Source organism: Chinchilla lanigera, unplaced genomic scaffold (assembly GCF_000276665.1).
Source record: "Chinchilla lanigera isolate Chin_1 unplaced genomic scaffold, ChiLan1.0 scaffold00026, whole genome shotgun sequence".
NCBI classification, from domain to species: Eukaryota; Metazoa; Chordata; class Mammalia; order Rodentia; family Chinchillidae; genus Chinchilla; species Chinchilla lanigera.
The window spans coordinates 12,010,099-12,035,979 of NW_004955427.1; the positions used below are offsets into that span (position 1 = coordinate 12,010,099).

Sequence of the window (25,881 nt, forward strand, 5' to 3'; positions counted from 1 at the left end):
CAAGTTGACACAATGTATCAACCATAACGCTGCTCTTTTCTATACTCTTATGCAACTGTTTAAACACTCTTTGTCACTTACTACATAGTTGTATGTATTATTGTTCACTTACTCCATATGTACTTAGAATAATGTGTTGGAAAAAGCAATCACATGATTTGTCTCTTTGCAACATATGCAGAATGAATAAGTAAAAGATTTTTTACTTTTCAGCCAAGGAACATGTATGTACATGTGTGTATGTACAGGTGTAGTCTTATGCATATTTACTATCCTTGTTATTTTTCCAATTTAACATGTTTTAGTTCTTGTTCATTTAAGCCAGGTAAATGTTCCCAAGTAAAAAACAGCTCAGCTTGCTCATAAGACCATATATGCGTAATATTTTGTGCTTGACCTTAGGTTGAACTACTTCAGCCTGTGACTTTTTAATTTTAGAGACTGGGAAGTGTTTAGGACAAAGACCATATCCCCAAACCAAATTTTGGGTTTTTTTTGTTTTTTTTTTTTTTTTTTTGGTTTTTCTCTGGTACCGGGAATCGAACTCACGACGTTGCGCTGGCCTCCCAAACCAAATTTTGGAGCACAGTGTCTGGAGATAGTTTAGAATATTTGAAATTTGCATTGTTCCAGGAAATCTGAACCTTAACATTCATAAAAGTCAAGTCGTTTCAACTGTTTTTAGAAGTTGATCAAAGATTTCTTCAGGGAACCACTTGTCTTTGCAAAATGATGGAACCTCCCCTTGTTCCTGATTTTACCATATCGTCACCTTTTGGTTAGTGCTGAAGGTGAAAGAAATGAGATGTGAAGCAGATTAAAGGCAGAGTGTAATACAAACTTTCAAGTCTTCTTTTTTAACTGTTCATTTTGTTTGTCTCTGTATTCCTTCCTGACCAACTGGACATGAAAATCAATCTTTCACATCTTACTGGATTCAATGAACTGGATTCTCTTTGCTTAATAAAAATGTACTTGGAGGTTCTAGTTTTTGTTTTCTTGGGAGGAAAATAGATAACTTTTAAATTCTGCACTCCTGCCCTCTGCATCTGTCCCCATTAGCTGGAAAAATAAATGCTGACTAAGTGGAAAAACTGAGAGCTTCCTACTCTGTTGGATTTAACAGATAACCTCCTTTGAAAGTTTCCTTATTTCCTTGGGATTTTGATAGTTATATACTAAGGGATGGTTAGCTGAACATTAGAAGGACATCATCAGAAAAATACTACCTAGTTCTCTTGAATTTGATTTCCCAGCTCTACAGACTCACATTCTTCCGGGGGAACTACTTTGTTGATTAGTCCACTGAGTATCACATACAGTTAATTCTTCTTTAGTAATCAACTACTACACTCATCAGTTCAGGAAAATATTTGAGTACTACCAACTAGGTAAAATATATACATCTCTTGATGAGAAAACAGGTGATTTCAAATAAAATTATAACTTGACAGAATATCAGCTAAAGCAATAAGTATTTAATAAGTATTATTGGATATCTTCACCAGGCTGTGGAAGAACCTATCAGTCAAAGAACAGTGTCAAAAATAAAATATAACTAACCCTGAACCTGAGTTCTCTCCTCTTGCAGCATAGCCATCTGCTCTTTCATTTATTTATAATTTCAGTACAATATTTAGCAGGAACTATCTTGGCCTGGAACTGAGGGGATGTAGTTCCTAATTGTGACATTAATTACTTTTGACTTCCTTTAACCCTTTGACACCTTGATTTTTCCCATCTGTCAAATGGTAATAACAAGGCATGCCCTATCTTCCCTATAAAATCAAAATAGAAAAATAAAAAAAAAAATTAGGGAGATTGTTTACAAATTAAAAGTAGTTAAAAAAAAGTGGTATATTTATATTAAATGATTTCCATATCTGTTGCTACAGATAACCTGTTACATTATTTAGCAAATATAATGTGTGGATCTCTTTCAGATTTTTAATCTAACAATATTGTTCTCTGGTCTCTGGATGGAATAGCTCATCCTTCTACTTTTTGGTTTCCATTTAGTGTGGACTTATTCTGACTGCACAAAATTATGATTTCCCTTCTCCAGAACCCATAATGCCGACTTCTAACATTAATGTAGCCCTAGATTCTTAAAATAACTGAGGAAATATACTTACAAATTTCTAACACCCTTATAGGTAATAACTCAGATATATTACACATTTTTAAACAATCTATCATGGAAGTAGACAAACTTTGTAGCTATCCAGTTAAAAGTAGAGAAAATCATTTCTTGCCAATTTGTCTCATGTTAATATTGGTGGAGATGTGAGGGCCACCAATTTCTTCTAAATTTGGAAATAATCCTCTTTCTATTTGTCCTAGAGTATATTTACCTGCTCACTAAACAAGGTATTTCCCAAAGCAAATATTTCATGGATTATTGATGGCCAGTTTCTTCAAGGTGACAAAGAAGGTAAGGAAATAAATCAATGAAAATGAGTTTGGCATAAAGAAGGAAAAAAAGGAGGAAAGAAAGAAGGAAAAAGGGAAGGAAAGGAGGAAGGAAAGAGCAAAGGAAGGAAGGGAGGAAGAAAAGGAAGGAAGGAAGGAAGGAAGGAAGGAAGGAAGGAAGGAAGGAAGGAAGGAAGGAAGAAGGGGAAAAGGGAAGGGAAGGGAGGGGATGGGAAGGGAGGAAAGGAAAGGAGAGGAGAGGAGAGGGGAAGAGAGGAGAAGGAAAGAGGGAGAGAGATGAAAAATCTCATTGCCCAAGTTGTTCTTGGCATTTAAGAATAATTCACATTGCAACACATCTTACCTATTAAATATCATTTTCTAATATTCCATCTCACTACTCCAAGAGGATGCGGGGTCACACTTCTCAGAATGAAACACAGTGGACTTCATCAAACAACACACAAACACTTTTACTAAAGTGTTCATAAAAGCCGATATTTTATGTGAAGGCAAAAATATTTGACCCAACATACAATTATTAATCAATTCTCTGTTTTTGCAATATTGTTACTTGCATTTTTTTAAAAATTCAGTCTATGTGTCCAATTTGTACAGCACCACGGCTTTCAGTCAGTTAATAAATAATTTCTGCTTTTTCTTGTGAGGGTCTGGGGCAGGGCTTGAGGGCATAGCACTAGAGGAAGTGTGTATAAAGGCATTGGCCCCTTAAAAAGGAGTATGTTCATGAAGAGGATTAAAACTTTCTGGAACAGGAACACACTGAGAGACACATCACAAAGCTGTGTTTTTCTTAGGTGTTGACCGTGACAGCAAATCTTGCCTGGACAACAGCCTTCTCCATAGTCATTTTTCTTCTAAGATCAGCATATTTTTAGCAGTAACCAAGTCACAAAACTTGCTGCATTGTTATTTTTAATTGGAAAAGTAAAAGCTTTCATTGCTGAATGATTTTTTTTGCTTTGTTTTGTTTTGTTGTTGTTGTTTCTGGTACCAGGAATCGAACTCACGACCTTGCCCTTGCCAGGCAGGCACTGTATCCCTGAATGATTATATTGACCATTTGATGCATGGCTTGCTGGTTATGTTTAGCTCACTTTAAAAACGGTTCACCCACAGCAAGAACAAAATGCGATCCTGACAGCAAAGGGAGTATTAAAGGTTATTATGAATATATTCTCCTGGTGAATAAACTCTGCATAGGGAAAGCACCCGGACTCGATGTGCTCATCACTCTCACTATCCAGAAGGTCAAATTGTTTGGCCAGAATTCCACCACCACACAACTGCATTTAGCTACTTCTTCTTTGAAGTTGTGGCACTGAGAACTTGTACTGTAAGGAAGCTGTAAGAGTCCAGAGAGATTGAACCTATGGGGACAAATGGTTATACATTAATTTCCTGCCACCATGTATGATGTTTGGAGGTTATACCAACAGTAGCAGTTAAAGAGAATCCAAATTCTAAAGAAAACACAGAGTCAAAAATGGAAATGCCTATAGATCTATAGTTTATTTCAGGAAAAGAATACAAGGTAGTAAGATCATTAGAATATTCCTTATCTGTTACACTTAAAGCATGGAGTCCCTAGAAGGAGCACAGGTGTACTTTTCTTCTCAGATCAGGAACCACCAAGATGTGCACAAACAAAACAGCTCAAGAATGAGAAGCCCCAAATAGAGTCTTGGTTTTGAGGCAGGGTCTTGCTATGTAGTTCAGGTTGGCCTTGAACTCTCAGTGATTCTCCTGCCTCAGCCTCCCAAGCACTGGGCTCACAGTCATGCTCCACCATGCCTGGCCCCAAATAAAGACTTTATTGAAATCTCTTTATATTTTACTGGTCACTTAGATACAATATTTTCATGAACATATTTTTATTACTACATTTTTACAACACATAATGGTTACATTCCTTGTGTGGAGCTGATCCATGTACATAACACATCTTAATTCTTTTTTCATCTCTGTTATGGTTTGTGTCTGCATGTCCCCACAAATCCTCATGCAGTCATGGGGTGGACTTCTATTCTAGATTTTTGATTGATCCGTAGTCCGATGTTGGGAATATGGGTGTGAGTGCTACACCCGCCCTGGGGCAGATAGTCTGCATACAATGTAAGGGAGGGAAAGAGGCTGCTTGCTGCTGCTCCTCCCTTTTGCTCTTGTTGCTTTGCTGTCTTCTGGCACTGAACAGTTACCTTGTGCCATGTGCCACCCTGCCTCGGAGCCAGCCAAGTATGGACTGAAACCTCCACAAACTGTGAGCTAAATAAACCTTTCCTTCCTTAACTTTGGGTGTCAGGTATTTTGTCTCAGCAATGAGAATAAACCAGTCTCCTTTCCTTCCCCTCCCTCCTCCCTCTCCCATCTCTTCATTGTGGCCTCAAATGGTTTCCCATTTGAGAAAGATCATTTCCCTACTATTTATTATCTTTTAATTTGTTCTTTATTTGTTATTTGGGTTTCTCATATAAGAGAAATCATGCAGTATTTAAGCTTATATGTCTGACAACTGCTATAAAACCAAACTCTACTGCAGAGCCTTCCCTCGGTCTAACCCACTCCAAAACTCATCAACTTGACCATTATTAATAAACAGTGCTGATGAGATGGGACAGTCTTCCCCCAACCCCTTGGACTCATGGCCACAAGTATTATTAATCAATGCACTTAATCCCTGTATCATGGATCAATGAATGGCATCTAGGAGCTTTAATAAACAGCTCAGGTTAACTCCAGCTCTGCTGGAACTGAGCCTCACTTCACAAAAGCTGAAGTTTGACTACTGTACATACTATAGTACCACTCATTAACTGAATGCAGTGGCATAAGCCTATAGTCCCAACTACTTAGGAGGCTGGGATGGAAAGACCATTGGAGGCCCTAAGCTCAAGGTCAGCCTGGGCAAGATCCCATCTCAAAAAGCAAATCAAAACAAAACAAAATAAAAACCATAAATTGATATCTTAGCAGCATTGTATAATTGATGTAGCAAATTATAACAACTAACAATTTTTATCTGTCTTATAGAGTTACATATTACTAATGAAGAGAGGAAAGACAAAAATGGATTTCTGGAACTGAAGTCTGTTTTAAAAAAGAGCCATAGTAATAAACCAGCCCAATCAAACAACCTCACAATTTGGTGTATAGCTTTGTTTCCAGTCCCTGGAAATAAAGTGTGGAATACCTCATCGGAAAAGATCACTTTTTCCTTGGGTGAGTTGTCTGTTTAATAAGTCCACAACTATTTAACAAGGACTGTCCACAACTGCCAAGACTTCAGAGCACATCTAGTTGGAAAGAATATAATAATATTCATTATGTCCGTAACATTTTAATCTAAGAAAAACTCAGAACTCTCTATGTAATGTAAACTTTAGCTAACCAGAATATTTACTACCTTAAGCCAGGTAAAATAAGAGATTTTACTACACAAAAGTTGGGGTCATATGCACTGACAGAAGATACGCCTAGAAAGAGGAAGTCTTTTATGATGACTGTCATAGCTGCATATTTAATGGTAATATTATGAAACTAAACAGAATTGAAAATTATTATTATAACTCTCTATGTAAGATTATTAAGCTCTTTAACCATTATCCTATTTTCAGACATACTATAGTCTACAACATGCTCATAACAGCAGAATGACTTATGAGGGAGGTTTTCTTTGCATCAAGAAGCTCTTTCACAAATACAGTGGTTGGTTATTGGAATCCTTGGCAAAAGAGAGGTGTGTGTCTCAGAACTATTCCCACTGCTCAGAAGCAGGAGTCATTCTGATGTTGGGGAAGTGACATCAGCCCCGGAGCCCTACCTGTGTGTCTCTGCATATGTATGAACAAATTGAGTCAATCATTCCAAAACTGTGATGGATTTACAATAAAATAGCCTTACTTAATATCACCTAGTTCCCTCAGGAATAAAGACACCTTTTTCCTAGAAGGCTGGACTAGGGTAGGGTTGCAGCCTTGAAGTTAACTTTCTCACATCGATTTGCCAGTAGTTTTGACAGAATCTAAGAATTCTGAAAGAGAATCATATTTTCATGCCTGAAAAACAAAATTTTCTGACGGTAAAATTGTGCTTGACTGCAAGATCAAAAAATAATTAACACTTTTAAGGTAATAAGGAAGAATACTAATTCCAAAACCCCAAAAGCACATATAATTTCAATTTTATAGGACAGTCCTTGATCTGGTGTAATTTTAGGGGCTGAGCAGGTGGTTAATTATAAATTGCCAAATGAGCCTTTAGCCTTAATGATCAAATATTAAAGACAATAAATCTTGAAGAACTTCATTTCCCAAAATTATAGCTCACATTCTGGTCCCGTCTGACATAAATCACTGTGAATAAGTTAGAAAGTGTAGCTGAGGCTCTGTAAAGCGATGCCATCGAGTTTATCAGATTTCCCTGTGTTACACGCTCTTTAAACACTTGCTTCCACACAAGCTGTGGGCCCGTGGTGGTACTACCGGGTGCTTGATGAACTCCGGATACACATCTGCTGCTTGCGGCAACCGTCAGTGCCTTATCAAGCTATTATTGCTGACAAGATACTGAAATGAAAAGCAAGAAGAAAAATGACATCTCAGTGCTAGAGAAGAACTGAACATTACAGAAGAGGAAAGAGATTTAGCGAGGAAAGAAAGAATTTTATTCCCTTTTGTGCCAGAAAAGGGTCACCATGCTAGAGGTAACAAGGAACAGTGTTCTGAAGTACAGCCTCTCCTAGGAAGTTCAGGTGCTCAGTGAGGTTCAGAGAGGCTCACAGAACTCAAGAAGGAAGGATCCAAAGGAGCTTGATTTGAGACCTGGCAACTATGAGCACCAAGGCCTGCAGAATTCCCAGGAGTCCGTATCTACAAACAGATGAAACAGAAACAAAATGTCCTTTCCAGAAGCAGCCTGCCCTGTAGCTTGTCAGAATGTCTAAAATGCTGCATTCCATTTGCTTGGTATACTGGAAGTATGGGGGTTCCTGAGGTTGTTGTTTGTTTAAAGTGGAGGAGAGATAACTTGTTTTATTTTATTCCAGGAGTTGAATACAAATTTCCTCCCAGGCTGACAATAGATTGGCTGTCATCAGCCTTGACAGAAATGCGTTCATTAAGTGAATTTCCAACTGTAACTGTTGAAATAAAAACCTTTGGGACAGAGTGGGAACTGAGGGCATATAGAGAGCCCTTCCCAGTCCTCACATGGCCCAGGAAGTCTGTATTTGTAATCCCATGAAAAGTTATTGGAATTCTAGTGAGTTCATTTCAACCTACCACTTCCAGTGCAACCCACGGCGAGAATAAAGACACTAAGGCATATCTGTAGTTATGGGGAGCCAAGGGGTCCTAAGTCCAGCCATGATGATGGCCATCCGGAGCAAAGGCCTCGACCCAAGGCTGAACCCAGGTTTTCTTCATTCATGAAGAAGGGAGTGGCTTGAGGGTGAGTGACTGTGAGAGTGGTGGGAAACAGGTGAGTGCCATGAGCTGGGCTAGGTAGGAGGCCTGAAACCACCTCTGCAATATGCAGAGAGAAGGATCTGCAGAAAGAGTCATCTGCATAACACAATTGAGATAGTGTCTAATGTTTTGGGGTCAGTGCTTCAGCTCTGATCAGTAATCTTTGAAGCCCCAGGAAGTCATAGCCTCTATCCCAGCCAACAGCATGGAGCATTGGCTCACACATCCTGCCTCATCCTGGCTCACTCGTGGGAACAACGGGGGCTCTGAGGAAGCACACCTGCCATTTTCAAAGATGGCAGCACCTCAGCTGGACAGATATGCATTACTTAAAGCCAATTCTGCGAGAAGGAAAAGTCCTAGCCAGCTCTGTACACATCAATGCATGGAAATAGATTCAGGCTCAGCCAAAATGGAGGCAATTCCTCCTCTTTCAAGGAGAGTCACCTAGGTGGTCCTCCACAAGGGTTGACAGGCAGAGTATGTATGTGTATGCTTGTATATATGTGTGTGTGCATGTGTAAGTGTGCCTGTGTATTTGGGGGTGTAGAGAGAGGAATAAAAAGTGATATCTCTACGGTGAGACAATAGGACCTCTGAATATTGAGGTGGAAAATGTCAGACAAATACTTCTTGTTTCATGGCTTTCTGCAGTTCATCTAGCCTGGTACCTGTGACCGATCCTTCGGTTCCTGAGAATATCAGTAGAGAACCTTCATGTAGATATAACTCACCCAAAGACCTCATTAAAATATAGATTAGGATTCTAAGGCTGGGGTGAAACTAAGATTCTACATTTCTATTAAGACCTTAAAAAACTGTTTTCTTGGTCTATGGAACATATTTTGAGAAGAAAGGATCTAGCAAGCCCTGGGGTTTGGTGTATTTCTAGGTGGGGCAGATAAGGCCAGCACATGCTCTCAGGGAGCCCCAGAATTGACCCTGCTGTCCTTGGGGGTCAAACCCACGGCTGCTGCTGTCCCTACACTGGCTCCGAGAATGTAGCCCAGCCTGATCCAGAGTGGACACACAGGGAAGCAATGAAGATGCTTTAGGCAAACAGTTCATCCTCTCACAGCAGTCATGATGTATGCAGTGATCTGAAAACTAGACGAGATGTCTCTGACGATTCTGCATTTGAAATTGGGGAAATTTCTTTTCCCTGCTAGGTTATAATCACACTCCCTTTCACATCCTCTGAGTTTTGTTTTGAATAAGCAGAGTTTATACTTTAGAGTCCAATCTGAAACCAGACACAGGGTTGTCTTGTTGGGTTTGGTTTGGTTTGGTTTGGTTTGGTTTGGTTTGGTTTGGTTTGGTTTGGTCTCAGGTGAAAACTATGTATCATGTTTATCACAGGGTAAAAAGTTCTTCTCAGAATGCTAATATTACAGTGATATCTTCCTAGCAAGGAGGCTGAAGCTCTCAGCTTCCGAAGACATTTGTTAATGAAATATAAAGGAATGGTATCCTAACACAGACATACTTCAATGAAAAATACATCTTTCCCAGTGAAAAATAAATCCTTCCCATTATGGAACTCTGGGATTGAGCATAATTTATCAACATCTTTCATTCCACGAGTTCACAAACCTTTTTCTGTAAAGGGCCAGGTAATTAATACCTCAGGTTTTGTTTACTATTTAGTCTCTATCACATCCCTCAGTTCTGTCACAGCAGCTATAGACAACACATAAACAATAGACACAACTGCGTTCCAACAAAAATTCAAACACAGGCAATGGGCAGGATTTGACGGAAGTCCATAGTTTACCAACCTCTGTTCTAATCAATCCACGGAGAAAAACTTCTAAGCATTTATTTTCAAGGCCCATGTTCCATCTTACTGAGGTACTGTTTCAGAAGATGATGCTTTGATCTGCCAGCAGTCATATATGCACCTAAAGGTGATCTTTTTTCTTTCAGTGTTAATCAATTTTTATGCATTGAATCTGTCATTGTCACCTGCTAAGATCCACAAGTACAGTGAGGGATAAAACAAATGTCTTCTCGTGAAGGGAGTACATGGTGGGATTGAGTAATAAACATCAAGGTAAACATTGAGGGGTGAGGGCATAGTAGGGGAGGGAATATGACCAAAATATGTTACAAGCATATATTAAAATACAGTCTTGAAACACAATATTTTAAAAGTAGTAGGCACTCATAAAGATCTATTTGAAAAATACAAAATATCCTCAGGTTTTCTCATGAGAAGCCATATTCTAGAGATCATGAGGATAAGAAAGTATTAGGAAGCAGCAGGAACAAAGACCAAGAAAGGTACTGTGTTTGAGAAATCCTGTGGAAATATTTGCCTATTGGTTAGAATGTATAACTTGAGAGAGAAGGAGAGTGAGAGCAAAGATGATATTCAGTATCAGAGTTGGTAGTGTAGTAGGAAGCCACATGACAAAATACGCTGAAGAGTTCAAATTTCTTTTGGATGACAGAAAGGAAGAGCATGGGCATTTTGTCTAGCTGATACATATAACTCTCCTAGGAGATTAACAGCACAAAAACGTTTACATGATAACCAACAGTGGGCACTGCCTACAGCCACCAGCAATAGCTACACTGCCAATGACAAGTATAAAACACAGATCGTGGAAACAGATTTCTTCCACCGGTCCTATGTGCTATCAAGGGGGGGGCAATTAAATAGCATACCCTTGTCCTTAAGGTAAATGACAGAAAAGAACTACTGGTATAGTTTGTAATTAAATATCTAAGTGATATAGGTCATAATGTGTGATGCTGTGTCCAATGCACTCTATCAAGAAAAACTGCAAAATTCTCCAACCTCAAAAATCATCTAAGCACTTTTAATCCATGAATTCCTGAAGCTAGCAGATCCTTATGGCATTTGTAAATTGTTTTCTACCTCAATATATCTACTTTACAGCACAATAATGGAAATTGAAATAAATGAAATGAATGCAAAATATAAATAAGGGAAAGAACATGCTCTAGTCTCTATTTACACACACACAAAAGAAAAATTGTAGCCAAGAAAGTTAGAAGGATCAAAACAATACTATAGATCTTAAACTTACTGATATTATATCTAATTAGGTTGCTGTATCATTTGTCTCTACTCTTGCTAAAATTTTGTGAGTTTATGGACTTTGTAAACCACATGGTTATTTCTGGAGTATTTCAAACATTAACTGCTATCATAAGCTTCCCATGTCTTGAATTACATGTCACTCTCTTTAGGAAACATTTGTAGAAATTTGAATCTTGCTGGTTGCCCCATGCTGCAATCCCATGTCACCTGGTCCACACAGTGCCTCATTAACTTCTTTCTTGAATATTTGCTTTTTAAAGATAGCTGCATGCTGTCTTTGTTCACCATTAAATCTCATCGCGTTGCCCGTAACAGCCCCTCAATCCCTATCCCTTCCCCTTTGTCTTCCCCTTCGTCTTCCCTTCCTCCTCTTCAATATGTATTTATTAGGTAATCAGGAAGTTAAAGTAAAATATTTTTAGGAACTGTGTCAAGGCTTTGTCTTCTTATTTCAATGTTTTGTTCGCTGTGTCTGTCCGATCCTTTTGTAAATGGGTCTGTCTGACTCTTGGGTCCTTGTTTTGGAGCAAAGATGATTGAAGCCAATAAAATAGCAAACAGCAAGTAGTAGGAATTGCCAAGGGCATGTTTATTGGAAAGAACAAAAGAAAAGCTCTCCACTATTCATAGAGGGGTGTTCTGTAAGGCAGAAACCATAGATGTCTGGGTCCCTTGGCTGTGTATACAGTTTTTGGTAGAGGTGTACGAGACAGAAAGCAGGGATGCTCCTGGTTGCGGATCAGTCTTTGCCCTCTGGTAAGTAAGCTGCTTCATTTGCATTTCACTTTCTCTAAGGTCTCTCCCATTTTAATAAGGACCTGTCTCTGCTATTTCCTTAAGCCCTTGATAGTCCCTTGTGCTATGCTAATTTAGACCTTTTAGTTCACTTTAAATTACCTGTTCGGGACCTGTGCCCTATCTGCCTAACTTCCCCTTCTCCTGGCTTCCCTTTCAGGCTCCGTAAATATCCCAACGGATTCTCCATTCAGTGTTACAGAATCTACCCTGGGGACCCAACCTTCTCCCACCAACAGCGCACCTCTTACAAGTAAGAATACCTTCACACTGTTTTTTTTTCTCTGTAAGTTATCAGTCCTTTAACCTAGCAGATGGTTAAAGACAAAAAACTTCAGCCAGATTGCTATGAAATTTTAGATAAGCCCGTTAAATACTGTTCTCATGGCTTTAAAGATTTAACACAGCTTCCGAAGTCCTTCACTTAAAGCCTAAGGGAGACTTGGAGTAGATCAATATTTAGAGAGGAATTTAAACTCTGTGTTTATCATTAAATAGGTTAGTACATATTTTGAATAGGCTAATAAATTGGGAGTCCACCTCTATAACTAAGATCTTAGTGGGGAGCTCAAAAAAACTGGGTCACAAAATGGCATCCCGTGGGCCAAAGATAGTTACATTACTTCAAATTTAAATTTATTTGGGTTCAAATTAATCTACTGTTCTAGTTAACAGTAGTTAACTAGTTTGGGTTCTAATTAATTAAGCTGGCTGTTGAGGACTACAAATGTAGCCCTCCCATCTGTGGGATCATCAGTGGCGGAGGACCCTGGGTCAGTGCTGCTATGGCAAAGGAATGGCAGTGGTTCTCAGAGGTTGGCATTGCTGCAAACAAATCATAAATTTGCAGGTTGATGGCCTTTGTGTTTAACACAGAAGCAAGGTGACTTTCTCTCTTTAAGAAAAAAAAAACTCATAGTCTATATAAGTAGAAATATGACTTTCATTTCTTATATAATTAAAGCTATCAGTTTTATCTGAAAATGAGAATTGAAGATGGAATTTTAAAAGGCAGCCTGTAGGAATGAATAATCCCTTTAGCCAGTAGGTTTTGGCATATAGCCCACAGCCACTGTCACAAGTAGATACCTCTCAGAAAAGGAAGCCGATGGCAAGTGAGAGATGCCTGCAATAGCTCAACAAAACCTTTATGATGATCTAGTCTTTTTTGTTTTTAATGTGTTCTACCCCTCCCCCTTCCCCTCTCCCTTCCCTTCCCCCTTCCTTTTTCTCTTCCCTTCCTCCTCTTCCTCTCCTTCTTCTCCTTCTTCTTGCTTATTTATTAGCCTCAGTTCATCATTCAGTAATAAATTGTAGAAGACTATGGCATTCCTCAATCAGTAAATATTAGCGTCTTCAATAATAATACCTTAAATCTCTACAGTATGTTTTGTATTAATTGTCCATGGCTTCATGAAAAACCACCTTAATACTTAATTTATAAAATATGTCACGGGGTATCTGGGAGTCAGGAATCCAGGAGCAGCTTAAAGTCTCAGCAGCTTCTTTCATGAGATGAAGTCAACCTGTTTGCTGGGGCTTCTGAATGCCTTGGTAGGGGCTAAAGCACCTGCTTTCTGAGCTCAAGCATACTAGTGGGAGGCCTTACTTCCTAACCACATGGGTCTCTTGATAGGACTGTGTCCAGTATGGCAGCTGGCTTCCCTGAGACCAGGTAATTCAGAGGGATTAAGACAAAGGCTATAATGCCTTTTTAATGACAATATCCCATATTGCACACTATCACTTCTGCCTCATTTTATCCCTTAGAAGAAAACCACTAGGTCCACTTTATATTAAAAGGAGACTTGGACTCTGCCTCTTTAAGGGGAGAATATTAAAGAGTTTGTGGATAAACTAAAGGCATCATGCTGTCATTTGAAATATTTGCATATGTTATCTAATCTTTTTATGAACAGTACACAGAGTAAGCATTCATTTGCATTTTCCAGATGAGGACACTGAGACAATGAGAGCTTACATTATCACCCTAGTTAGTGACAGAGTTAATACTTACACTAAAGTCTTCTGATTCTAAATCTAGTTCTTTCACATTAGATACCATTTTTTCTCCATCATTCCAAACACTTTATAAAGACAGTGATCATGTTTTCTTCTTATCATATGCCTAGCACAGAGTAGGCACTCGAAAAATATTAAATAGCTACATTAATAAAATAATGTTTTTTGACATGTAAATGTCATATAACTGAATGTATGAGTACTTTTTTCAAAATGTGCTCTACTTGGAGGTGTAAGATATATACATAACAATAATAACTCAAAGTAATAAAGTGGCACACCTTATTGTTGCAGAATGTAAGAATCCAGAGTGACTGCAGGAGAAATAGGAGGATTTATTTTAGGTGTACACTGACTGAGCAGACTCCTGTCCAAAAAGGACTGAGCCATGAACAAAGGAAGGGCTCCAGTTTTTATATATTTTGTCTAAGGGAGTTGTAGTGAACCTGGAAGTGAATGTAAACAAAGATACAGAAATGAGACAAAGGCAGTTATTTACTCCATGATAGTTTTAGAGCTTAGCCTTAAAAGAAGACAGATTCCAGGATGTCATCAGACTCTTTACAGGGACATGGCTGTTAATCTTTATCAGTACCAGAGCAGAGCTCAGCAGTTACAGGAAGGAGAAGTTCAAGCAGGAGCTGCTCAAAGCTAGGAGGAAAAAAATTTATTTTCCTCTAAATTCTGCTTTATTACAGAATAAAAATATCCAGGGAGATGCACAGATCTGGAAGTATCAGGCTTCAAGTTATGAAAGTTCCCTATGGGTTCATAAAGTCAGAAAATGTTCTCTAAGAGAGAATAAATAAGCTGATCTCTGAGAAGTGCATTGCATTTTCTTGACTCAGTAGAGAACTTGAAAGAATTTTCTAAACAGAGAAAAGGAAGTAAACAGATGTACACTGGCAAAGATGTTCATAGTTATTTGGGAAAATACCAATTAATAAGATTAGGCCAACGAGGTGGAATTGTGCTTTAGAGAAGCAAGGATGAAGATTGGAAAAAGAGATCTGAGTCTCAGCACAATATAATATATTATAATATTATCCTTTAGGAAAAGAATGGGACACCATTAAACATTTTTAGAGGGTGATATAATTCATTCTCCAAATATTTATTGAGCAACTACTAGGTATCTGGTACATTTATGAGTGGTAGAAATACAGCAATGAATAAAGCAGAAGAAAAATGTTTCATGGCATTTGTGTTTTGCTAGATGAAAGTACACACGAACTCTTTCTAGCTGAATTTCTACAGAGTTAGTCAGTGTTTATTAGGTGCTCACATTCGACCAAGCACCATCCTTATTTCTGAGAAGAAAGTCATGTTTTCAATTAGCAATAATCAAGCCTCAGATAAACCTCACTGGCTACAATACTACCACTGCTCAAAGCTTGTAAAGAAAGTCAAAGTAAGAGAAAGCATAATTGTGCTTAAGGAGCCTATAATTTAACACAGGTCTAGTATCATGGATAGAAGGCAAAGTAAATATAAATATATTTACTTTTTAAAAAACAGAAAAAGTGCTGTGTGATCTACTATCAGAGGGATATGATGTAATTGGAAAGTTTAAGGAGAATCAAAGACCTTTTTTAGAAAGACACTGCCACATTCAACCTGAGAACTGGTTTAGATTGATATTCTCAACCAAAGTAACACCCATCTCATCCTGTTGGACATTTGGCAATGACTAGAGACATTTTTTGGTTTTGTCACAGTGTACATCTGTTTACTTGCTTTTCTCTGTTTAGAAAATTCTTTCAAGTTCTCTACTGAGTCAAGAAAATGCAATGCACTTCTCAGAGATCAGCTTATTTATTCTGTCTTAGAGAACATTTTCTGACTTTATGAACCCATAGGGAACTTTCATAACTTGAAGCCTGATACTTCCAGATCTGTGCATCTCCCTGGATATTTTTATTCTGTAATAAAGCAGAATTTAGAGGAAAATAAATTTTTTTCCTCCTAGCTTTGAGCAGCTCCTGCTTGAACTTCTCCTTCCTGTAACTGCTGAGCTCTGCTCTGGTACTGATAACAGGGCACTACTGTCAGCTTAGCAGGTAGAGGCCAAGGCTTCTACTAAACATTGTACAATACAGGTGAGAACAGACCCATCACACGAATTACTTAGTTCCAAATATCAATAGTGCCAAGTCTGTAGTAATTAAAGTAGATATTTTTCGCTTTACGAAATCAAGTGTAGACGTCTGTCAAGATGAGAATGACAGATTATGTTTGGAGCAATTTTCTGTCTGTTAATATGTCAAAAACCATGCTAAATTCATAGTTGGGTACATTAAAGTGAAATTTATTTTCCTAAGCTAATCACTGAATTACTGTTGAAAAAGATCCATATTTAATCTTGGCAGTCTGGAGGATAATTGCAAAATCACATGCTGACTTGCTGCCTCTGGAGCTGGTAGAATTCACCTTTGTGTGTTCTTTTAAGAAAGGTAGCGAGGTGGGTCATGTCATGGAAATCAACTTCAAAAGGCAAGGGTTTCACTTCAGATTCTAAGCTGTAATGAACTAGATAATTCAGTCATAATTACTAAGTTACATATCTGTCTGTAAGCATATAATTCTTATTCTTTTTTATTCAGTGAAAGGGAGCCAGGTCTGTAACTTAGTTTTAAAAACATGTAGGAGGTCATGGAAGCAATATTCTTCAGCTATGGGAGGAGAACTTTACAACTCCTGCCCAGGGAAAGCTTCTCAAGGAAGCCTCATAGAATTCAACCAGAGCCAATTAGTGTTTCCTGGGTCCCAGCTGCATTCTCAGTATTGTTAGAGGAGGCTAACATGTTAAGCAGCAGGAAACAGGCCCCACAGAACAATTAGGGACAAAGTTAGGGTGGGGAAGTCTTTGCCTAACTCAGGAGATTTTGTTGCCCCAAGGAGAAAGCCCTATGTATTTCAGTTCACTGGCTATGAAGTAGCTACTGGTTATGTTGCCTAAGAAATTAGACCAGGGCTGGGGATTTAGCCTGGCAAGTGCAAGGTCGTCAGTTCGATTCCTGGTACCGGAAAAAAAAAACCAAAACCAAAAAAAAGAAAAAGAAAACAGGCCAAAGAAATGTCAACTTGACTGTAAAACCATTCAACACATTCATTCAAGTGAACACCGATTGTCTACAAAGGATCTTAAGGTGCTGAGGTTACAGTGATGAACGAGAAGACAGGAACCCTGTTGCACAGAGCTTACAATCCTGTATCACTCGGTCTTGCTTCACATGTCTCTGTCCACCAGGCACAGACCCTTGGGCTCTGCCTCCTATTTTTATATCTGCACATTACCCTTAGACCTGACGACACTGATTTTGATGAAAAGCCCTTTTCAATAACAGCTGACTCTCATAGTCTGGAATTTCCACTCTGTACATGGGGCAAAATACTAGGACCAGTCTGACAACTCTAACCCTAGGCCTAATCCCCAGGTCTTTGGCAGACATGGGGAGTGGGGGTAAAGGCAGCTGCCCAAGGAATGTCACAAGATAGTGACTTACAAATAAGCAAGTCAGAAATGGATGAGGAATCAACCTAGGAAACATGTCATTCAATGTCAACATGTCAGGAGTAAGCCGATAAAAAAATCATCAGTAGGACAGGATCTTGGTTCTAAAATTAAGGGGCGGGTCCCAGAGAGGGCCTAGAAGGCCGTGAGAAGGTTTTGGGGATTTGTTGGTGACAGAGACTTCTTTCCTGGTCATGCTGTGCTGGTCTCTTACTGTCAGCAGGGCAGCTCGGTTGTCAAATAGTTTCTGGCTTTATCGTATATAAATGAGCATGAAAAAGTTAAAATAGAGAGGATGTGGGTAGCTCCGTGGTAGCGCTCTTGCCTAACATACTCAAGAGCCTGGGTTCAAAACCCAGCCCTCCAGTAACTACAGCAGCGCTGGGGCAGGGAGTGGAATCAGAGAGCACTCGGAGACATAAAATGAAATGAACTCAGGGCATGAGAAAAACAGGAAGAGTGCTGACAGCAAGAGTGCCTCGCTGAGAACAGGGCTGCAGAGCAGACTAGGTGAGGTGAAGCCAGGTGACAGTGAGCTCAAGTTAATGAGCCATAGATCTGGGCTGTCATCTGAACATTACCAGACAGCCACTGTGGGTTGTTTAGCATGCGGGGGAAAGGAAGAGAGAAGCTATGTGTACGGTAAGTGAGAAGTGCAAGCCCGGCGAGCAGGAGACCAGGTGATGTTGATTCGAAGTGACTCGAGCTGATGGTTGCCTGAAATAGAACAGGCAGGTAGAAAATGCAGAGTGCTGCAGTGAAGGACTTGCCAGGACTGTCTGTCTGATTGTGGAGCTAAATATAAGGTTTTTAGAACACTATCGTTAAAAGTGCCTTCCAGTTTTTTGCTAATAATTACCTAAGAATTTTTACCTAAGGCCAGGATTGTATTATTCTACTGGGCAATTAACATTAATATTTGTCGAAGCCCCTTAATTAATGCTTGGAATTGTTCTAAACTAGTAAATGCATTGTCTCATTTCATCCTTTCAAGAACACGGTGACTTAGGTAGGTACTGCTACTACCCCCATACACAGATGGTGAGGTTCATGACACCCCCAGAGTCATGCAGAGCGGAACAGCCAGCATAGAACCGAGGCAGACTTCAGACTTTGAAGCCTACTGCCCATGAGAGTATATGGTTGGTGTTTCATAAATGTCTTCAGACACTGAAGAAATCCCTTATTGCTTGAAACTGCTATAGCTCCCATGGAAAGTCAAATGTGATAGTTATGCTTATATTAATCTTTCCCTTCTCTAGACCAGTGATACTGGAGAAATGTAGTTTTTAAGAAGCGAGCGGAGCTAACAATTCCTCAGTTGCAAATAAATCAGAGGAAAAAATACTCCTTTAACTCACATCCCTCTGCATCACTGTTATCATGGAATTTTATTACAGATATAGATCTGCAGAATCTACACAAACCTCCAGTTCTCCCTTGAGTCCTAGAAATTCTTCTCATTATTTCTCTCTTATCATCTTTCACCCAAAACACACATCACAGATTCTTAAAGAGTTTCTCATTTTTTTCCCCGTGCTGGTTACCCTTAAATTAATGATGGTCTACTCGATTAGTTTACTTGGAGTTTTATTTATTCAGTTTTCTCCATTTGTGATGGATGACCAATTTTTCACTTTATTTAATAATTACTGTATCTACAAACACACCACATATATATGCGATGAACTCTATCCTGCTTCCTGCCATCTTCCTCCAGCGGAATCCTGAAACCCTTTTTAGGCCAGTAGTCCAGCAATGCAGTTTCCTCTCTCCCATTCAACAATCATGTGTCCCACACAGTCAGCCTCCCGTCAATGAACATTCCCTGTGTTGAAACCAGGGCTTCACACCCTGTAGCTCCTATATGTAGGGCCAGTGGTTAGTACCTACCTCTTCTGACCACCTGGATTGCTGAAGCTGATTTTAATGCATTGAAATATAGTTGGATGGTCTATGTTCTCTTAAGTGCAATTCTCCAGTTAATTTCACCACTATTTTTAAAGCCCTTTGTAGTATGGATGGGCTGATGCAGAGCAATTATACATTTTTTTGAGGAGAGTAGGTAGATGTGTCTAAGTCTGTGCTATGCTCATAGATGATAAAATGGAAGGCCAAGCGAAAGCACTGTTATCTGGAAAGTAAATTAAACTTTTAGGTTCAATTATATGCAAGTTTTAGGTAATTGAGCATAACTAGCAAGATCACCCAAACTGAGCTTATGAATCATCTTTGTATTTGACTGATTGTTTAAATAAATAAACTGGACCAGGTAACAAAAAATAATTTTATTTTCATCCATTATTCCCAGTTCAAATGAGCTCTATTAAATAATTTCTTCTTGGCCTCTGAAAGAAGTTTCAGATAAATTACTTGGTTTTTTTGGTGATTTTTCATATAATGAATGTCATCAGGTCCACTTCACCCACAAGAGCAGACTTAGGTCAATAATTTAAAAGTCCTGTCAAGCGTAACTGAAAAAGTTCTCTCGGTCCAGAACTTCGTTCCTGTCCCACCTCCAAGCACGGGTCTACCTTAGCTTTTGAAAGCAGTGATATGACCTGTTGTGTTTCACATCTTCACAAGGTTAAGAAGAGATGAGGAGACATCTTTGCAATTCCCGGACCTTGCTCCAATCTCTCCTGCACTCTTTGTTGCTGGTTTAGGCCCCTTTTTGGAGGTCAGGGAGGAGAGTAAAGAGAGGAGAGATAAGTGACAAAATATCTGCCTTGACAGGCCACCTATAATCTGACTTAGGTGGCCTCAGATGAAAAGGATAAAAATGGCCATCTTCACCTCATAGGCACTTTGAGAAATATCTCAGAAATCTCTCTCACCATCCTGATGGCTACCTAAGATCCATGTGTATCTTCCTGACTCAGGATACCCCGCTGTGGAGAAGGACAGTCTATAGTTTACCTTTCAGTGTATTACCTATTTGGGACTTTGAGCCTGACCAAGCCATAGGACTGTTTGATTCTGGAGGAAGTGTAGCAAAAGCATTAGTGTAAAAGGAAATGACAGCAGGACCATGTCCCTGTGCACATCTGTTGGGACCACACTAGGTGCTTTGCTGAGATATGTCCAAAGGAATGCTAACATGATGGCTAACTAAGTCAAAGTCCAGTTCCTGTGATAATTAAGCTGTATTGTCTTTTTGTTTTTTTTTGTTTGTTTGTTTGTTTTTTTCCCATACCGGGAATCGAACTCATGACGTTGCCCTTGCCAGGCAGGTGCTGTGCCACTGAGCTAAATCCCCAGCCCCTATTAAGCTGTATTGTCCTCACTACTCCTGCTAATGATTCCTCTCATTTCCCTGTTGGTGCTTTTTATTTGTATCCCAATAAAAGTCTAAAAAAAAATTGTAATCGAGGCTTCAGTCCTGGAGGCTGCAGCACCCTGATCCCAAAACTTTATCTCTCTTGTTTTTCTTTCCATCCACCGCACCTCATTCCCAGGACCTGTCACCCCATACAGAACCCGACCATACACCGACACCCGCCTCCTCCAGGATTTTTCTTATCCCCTGCAATATCTGAATTCCTGCTTCTCCCTGCAGCTCCTTCCAGGAATTCCTTGTCCATAACGGTGCTCATACTGGGTGAGAATCTTTTCATGGTGTCCTACTGTGTCTGAGAAAATACATCCCTTTACCTTCTGTTTGGATAAGTGCTCCTCTTCCCTGGTATGGCCCCCTCTCTTCTCCGTGCCATGGACTCTCCTTTTCTCTGATTCAAACATCAATCCCCTTTGTCAAAAATCCAAGGCCTGCAGGCCAAGACCTTTGAGCATTTCTCCTGAAACCACACTTCACTTGGTACAACATGAGCAGGTAGGTTATTTTTCCTCTGCCCTAAGGGGGAGGCCAGGTGCACAAGAGAACATGAATCTAATCATGTTCCTCAAAAAGTCCTCACCCAGTCTACTTCCACCTGGAATAACCTGGAGGTTGACAAAGGACCAGGCCTGAAAGAACCCAGCCCATCCTGCTTTGCGTATCTTTCTGAGGTAACCTGGAACTTTACTTTCAAAGTGAGGCTGATCTTGTCTTCTGCTACAATTCTTAATGTTTGAGATGTAATCCATGGTGAAGGTATAAGAAATTCTATTTGATAACTCTGCTTTGTGCTATCCACTAAAATGCAGAATTAAAAAGTAATTCCTTGAAAATGAAGCAAACAGGATGAGTTGGGGCCTTACCCACTGAGGTGATCCACAGAACACGGTAGTTCTTGGTAAGAGTCTGAAAGGTGAAAACTAAAACAGAGTGCTAAAAGCATTGTCCTAAGGTGAGGACTCTTGAGGAAAATGGAGATAGATCAAAGAAGAAAGGAAAAAAGAGCTTTTGTATAGATAGTTTTTCCTCAGTGAGTCATTAAAGGCAACAGAAGAAAAAAGACCTGCTAAAGACCTAACATAGCCCTGGCTTCACAGCAGGTCTCAACAGGCTGCCTTTTACTGCTAGTCTTCGTAAACCAGTTTTGGAACACAGTAAAAACTCAAGATAGAAAATGGAGTGGTGGATTGATTAACCAGTGTGTGTGTGTGTGTGTGTGTGTGTGTGTGCACATGTGTGTTAATAAAAGCAAGTGATCTAGACTTACTTGAAATGGAAACTGATGTAAATAAACCAAACCCACTACAAGCATAAAGTTCTAAAATGGGCATGGTGATGCACACCTGCAATCCCAGCACTTGGGAGGCTGAGGCAGGAGGAGCACCTTGAGGTGAAGGCTAGCCTGGGCTACATGGTGGTTTCCAGGTCAACCTGAACTACATAGAGCAAGACCCTGTCTCAACAAACAAATGAACGAGAAAAAGACTAATGTTCAGATGAGCAGAGGAAACAAACAGGCAATGAGGAAAGACATGTCTAGGTCAGCCTGAGTGCCACATGCTGCTTCCTCACCGCTCAGCTCCCCTCTTCCTCAATTTGCTTCAGCCAAGTTGGCTTCCTTGCTGTTCTTCCAACAGCCTGGCCACGCCCACTTTCACTGTTTCGTACACCTAGAAAGCTCCTCCCACAGACATCCACATCCAGATATCTACTTTTATCTTCAATTTTTTTTGTTCACAAGTCACCTTTTTCATGAGACTCTCCAAGCCGGCCCTATTTAAAATCATACTCTCCCACCAGCTACACGCACACTCCCTGTCCATTTTCGCGGCTGCATTTTTTCTGTATCTTTTATAGTTTATCTGTTTTACTCCTCCCACAAGAAAGTAAATATGAGAGTGAGGTTTACTGGGAGAGAGGAAGGGGGTCTGATTTATCTACTGCTATAGCTAACATCTAGCACAGCAGTAATACTTGGTTATCAAGAAGCATTAACTTGGAATATAGTTCTTTTTTTTTTTTTTTTTGGGGTACCAGGAATTGAACTCATGACCTCACCTTGCCAGGCAGGTGCTGTGCCTGCTGAACTATATCCACAGCTATAGTTCTTGAACAAAGGACACTGTAAGTGCAAACGTTGAAGAGATGAACAAAGGAAGGGTGTTGGGAGAGTGGAGGAAATCCTCCTCAGAAAAAGGCATCTTGTTGGGACTTGAATACTAGCAGTCCTAGGACAGGAAGCTGAACGGTGGTGAAGGAAGTCAGGCAGAGACAGAGGCGCCAAAGGATTCTGCTCTGGGTTGCTGTGTGCTGGCAGCCAGGAGGGGGTTTTTCATGCTTCAGTCCTGGCTCTGGGAAGGTTTGCTGCGGCAAGACTAACGGGACAGGCTCCTGGATTGGGATGGATAGAGCCTTTGGTGTCAGCTCTTGTCTCTGCCTTCTACCAGCTCTTTTTCCTAGGATGAGCCATTTCATCTGTCTAATATTATTTACTAATTTTAAAAATATGGAAGTACTACTACCTAGTTCATATGTTTATTGTGATTATCAAATGTGAAAATGCATAATTAACAGCCAGAAGGCTAAGAACACAGGGGAAAGGCTGGGAAGGAATATCAGCATCAAAAGGAGAGTCCAGCAAGCAAACAACCTCAAAATAAATCAAGAGCCTTATTTGCATCTCTTAATAATTTGAAGAGGGAAATAACTACCAAATAAAAATGTTTAAAAGTTCCCATTATATCCTTTAACTTCCACATAACAAATCTTCACCCATCACCTTTATTTGGCATTTAATGGATTCACATTAAATTGTCTTTAAAATCTAAACTGCTTGAAAAATATTCCAGGAGTTCCAAAAGGTTAACCAACCTTGGGAGCGCTAGCATTTCCTCACCTTCCCTTCCTCAGCAGTCAGGTGCCAGTCCCTGGGAAGATGGTGGGCGTAGGAGCTAAACAACTGGGCTCTGCTTGAGCTGTCACATGACTAACTAGAATTAGCTCTCAGAGAACATGTTTCTGTCTCCTCCGTTCAACTCAGACTGACTGAAGCTGTCTTCTGACTTAATTGAATTCCCAGCGATAACGTAAAGGAGTGATTTTTAATTTTAGAGAGAAAATTTTTCCAAACTTAAAATAGAAATGGGTTAGGAAGGTTTCAAACCCCATCTCACCTTATGGCAGTTTCTGAACTAGTGTAAACAAGGCATTTTGTGTGAAGTAGTGTTTATTTCTAAACCCTTTCTTCTTTCCTGGAAACAAGGGTCATTATGATGTATGTCTGAATAATTGTAAAATTTAAATATTCGCACTGAAGAAAAACTAAGCAACCAGAAAACAAAGCAAAGAATTCTCTACCTCCAAGGTTGGTGTACTTTTGCCCACATAGTATGTCGTGATGTAAAATCCACTGTTGAATATTGAAGAGGTTTTACAGTGCTCTACATTACAAACTTAGCCTCGAAACTGAAGAGACACAAAGCAAGCTGTCTCATTCACATGCTGAGAAATACGATCAATATGGATCTTTCAAAAATGTAGCTAAGAAAAATGCACATAAATTTTTTTTAAAAGGCTCTACTTCGTATGAAGAGGTAGTCAGATATGATTTCCTATGGTTAGACAAGCTCCAAGTCAAGTTCGTGAAAAAGTTTTCTTATAAAAATTAAACCTCTTGGGTGTGGTGGTGCATGCCTGCAATCCCCCCACCTGGGGGGGGGGCTGAAGCAAAAGAACTGCTGCCAGTTTGAGACCAGCCCGGGCTACATAGTAAGTTCAAGGCCAGCTGGAACTACTTAGTGAGATTCTGTCTCAAAAAAAAAAAAGATTCCTAAATCCAACTCAGAACCCTGAGAAATAAGTGTTGCTCTCACCAGTATGGTGCATTTTGATCCCTTTCTCCTGCTGATACTGATGCGGCAGATGGGTGCTGTAACACCCAGTTCACACACGCTCAGAGCGGACGCTACTAGGGGCTTATAAAGTTCGAGCCCTGAAATGCACTTGTGTCAGATATTACTCTTTACTACTCATAACACGGAAGAGCACACGCAGAGCCTTTGTACTTTCTGTGCCTTCTCCCTGAACTCTCCCATTTCTTTCTCAGGCACCATTCTCCCTCTATGGTCCTCAGGGATTCACGTGTTCCTGCATTGGGATTTATTTATTTGATTCTCCAGCCGATGTCGATCTCCATGAACTTAAATTGCAGGGAAGCAATATTCCCAGTGTCAAGCACACTGCCTAGAAGCTACAGGCTCCCAAAAGTTGGTGGAACAAATAGCATACTCAAGGTGCAAGGGAGGATCATGTGTAGAACATTACAGGTCTGTCAGGAAATGTGAAGAAATCCTAACCTTGAACCATGGTGTAAAGTGGTAGGGACTGGAGTGGATTTAACTGATCTGAGAAATAGTTTCCTAACTTGTTTCAACTCTGACTTTCTACATCTGCATGATGAATAAGGTCCCATAGTATAAGGATCATTCTTTGAATGACCTGTGCGGATTGGTACACACCCTCAGATCAAGACCAAAAATAAATATGTAAATAAAATAAAACTCAGCCGAAGACCACGAAGACTGAAATAACCTCAGGCTCCCTGGGGACAAAGAAGAGGTATCATCGATCCCCTATTTCCAGGTGACTGGCATGTTCTCTCCCCTCAACACGCTCACAGTCTTGGCTGGAAGAAACAGGTTAGAGGGCCACAGAAATCCTGCTGGATACGGATGCGGTAAAACAAAGCAATACACACGCCTGAGTCATGGTCCTCCCTCTCGTGCTCCCTAAACAGCCTACCAGATCACATCAAATTAATGGACTGTGCTTCTTACACTTTCAGTAAACCTTGAGTGAGGATTTAGGTCATATTATTTTCTTACTTCCAGAAGATGACATTGCCTTTTAGTACGATAACATTTCCAATCAGGTTGCACTTCCTCAGGACTCTAGGAATTCCTGGCAGAATTCAATCCCATGGCACTAGCCAACGTCAGCATCCAGTGTGCGCCATGGGACTGACACAAGAAAATGTCTCTTGCTGGCGGGACAGAGAGCTTTTAAAAACTTGCTGGAAGTCACATATTAGACTGAGATTTCTGAGAACAACAGCGTGTATTCTACAAATAAAAGCAGTTCCCTGGTGTTTATTTCCTAGTTCCTCTTTGTGATCATGGCCATTTTGATCATATCGCCATTGCTGAAATCATTCCTTTGCATTCACTTGCTAAGTCTCTAATTTTGG

The 25,881-nt window shown here is 39.9% G+C and overlaps 1 protein-coding gene across 4 annotated transcripts in view; it reads left to right on the forward strand.

The window, feature by feature from the left end:
- The window catches only part of Cd96 (CD96 molecule), an 86,135-nt gene that overhangs the window by 39,048 nt on the left and 21,206 nt on the right, over nucleotides 1-25,881 (forward strand). For all 4 annotated transcript variants that reach the window (XR_261254.1, XM_005386365.2, XM_013515037.1 and 1 more), the window contains exons 6-8: nucleotides 2,344-2,434; nucleotides 5,464-5,652; nucleotides 11,924-12,016. Coding sequence is in view for 3 of the 4 variants with exons in the window: in XM_005386365.2 (XP_005386422.1) it covers nucleotides 2,344-2,434; nucleotides 5,464-5,652; nucleotides 11,924-12,016 (373 nt within the window). In the remaining variant the exon portion in view is untranslated. The remainder of the gene's footprint in view (nucleotides 1-2,343; nucleotides 2,435-5,463; nucleotides 5,653-11,923; nucleotides 12,017-25,881) is intronic.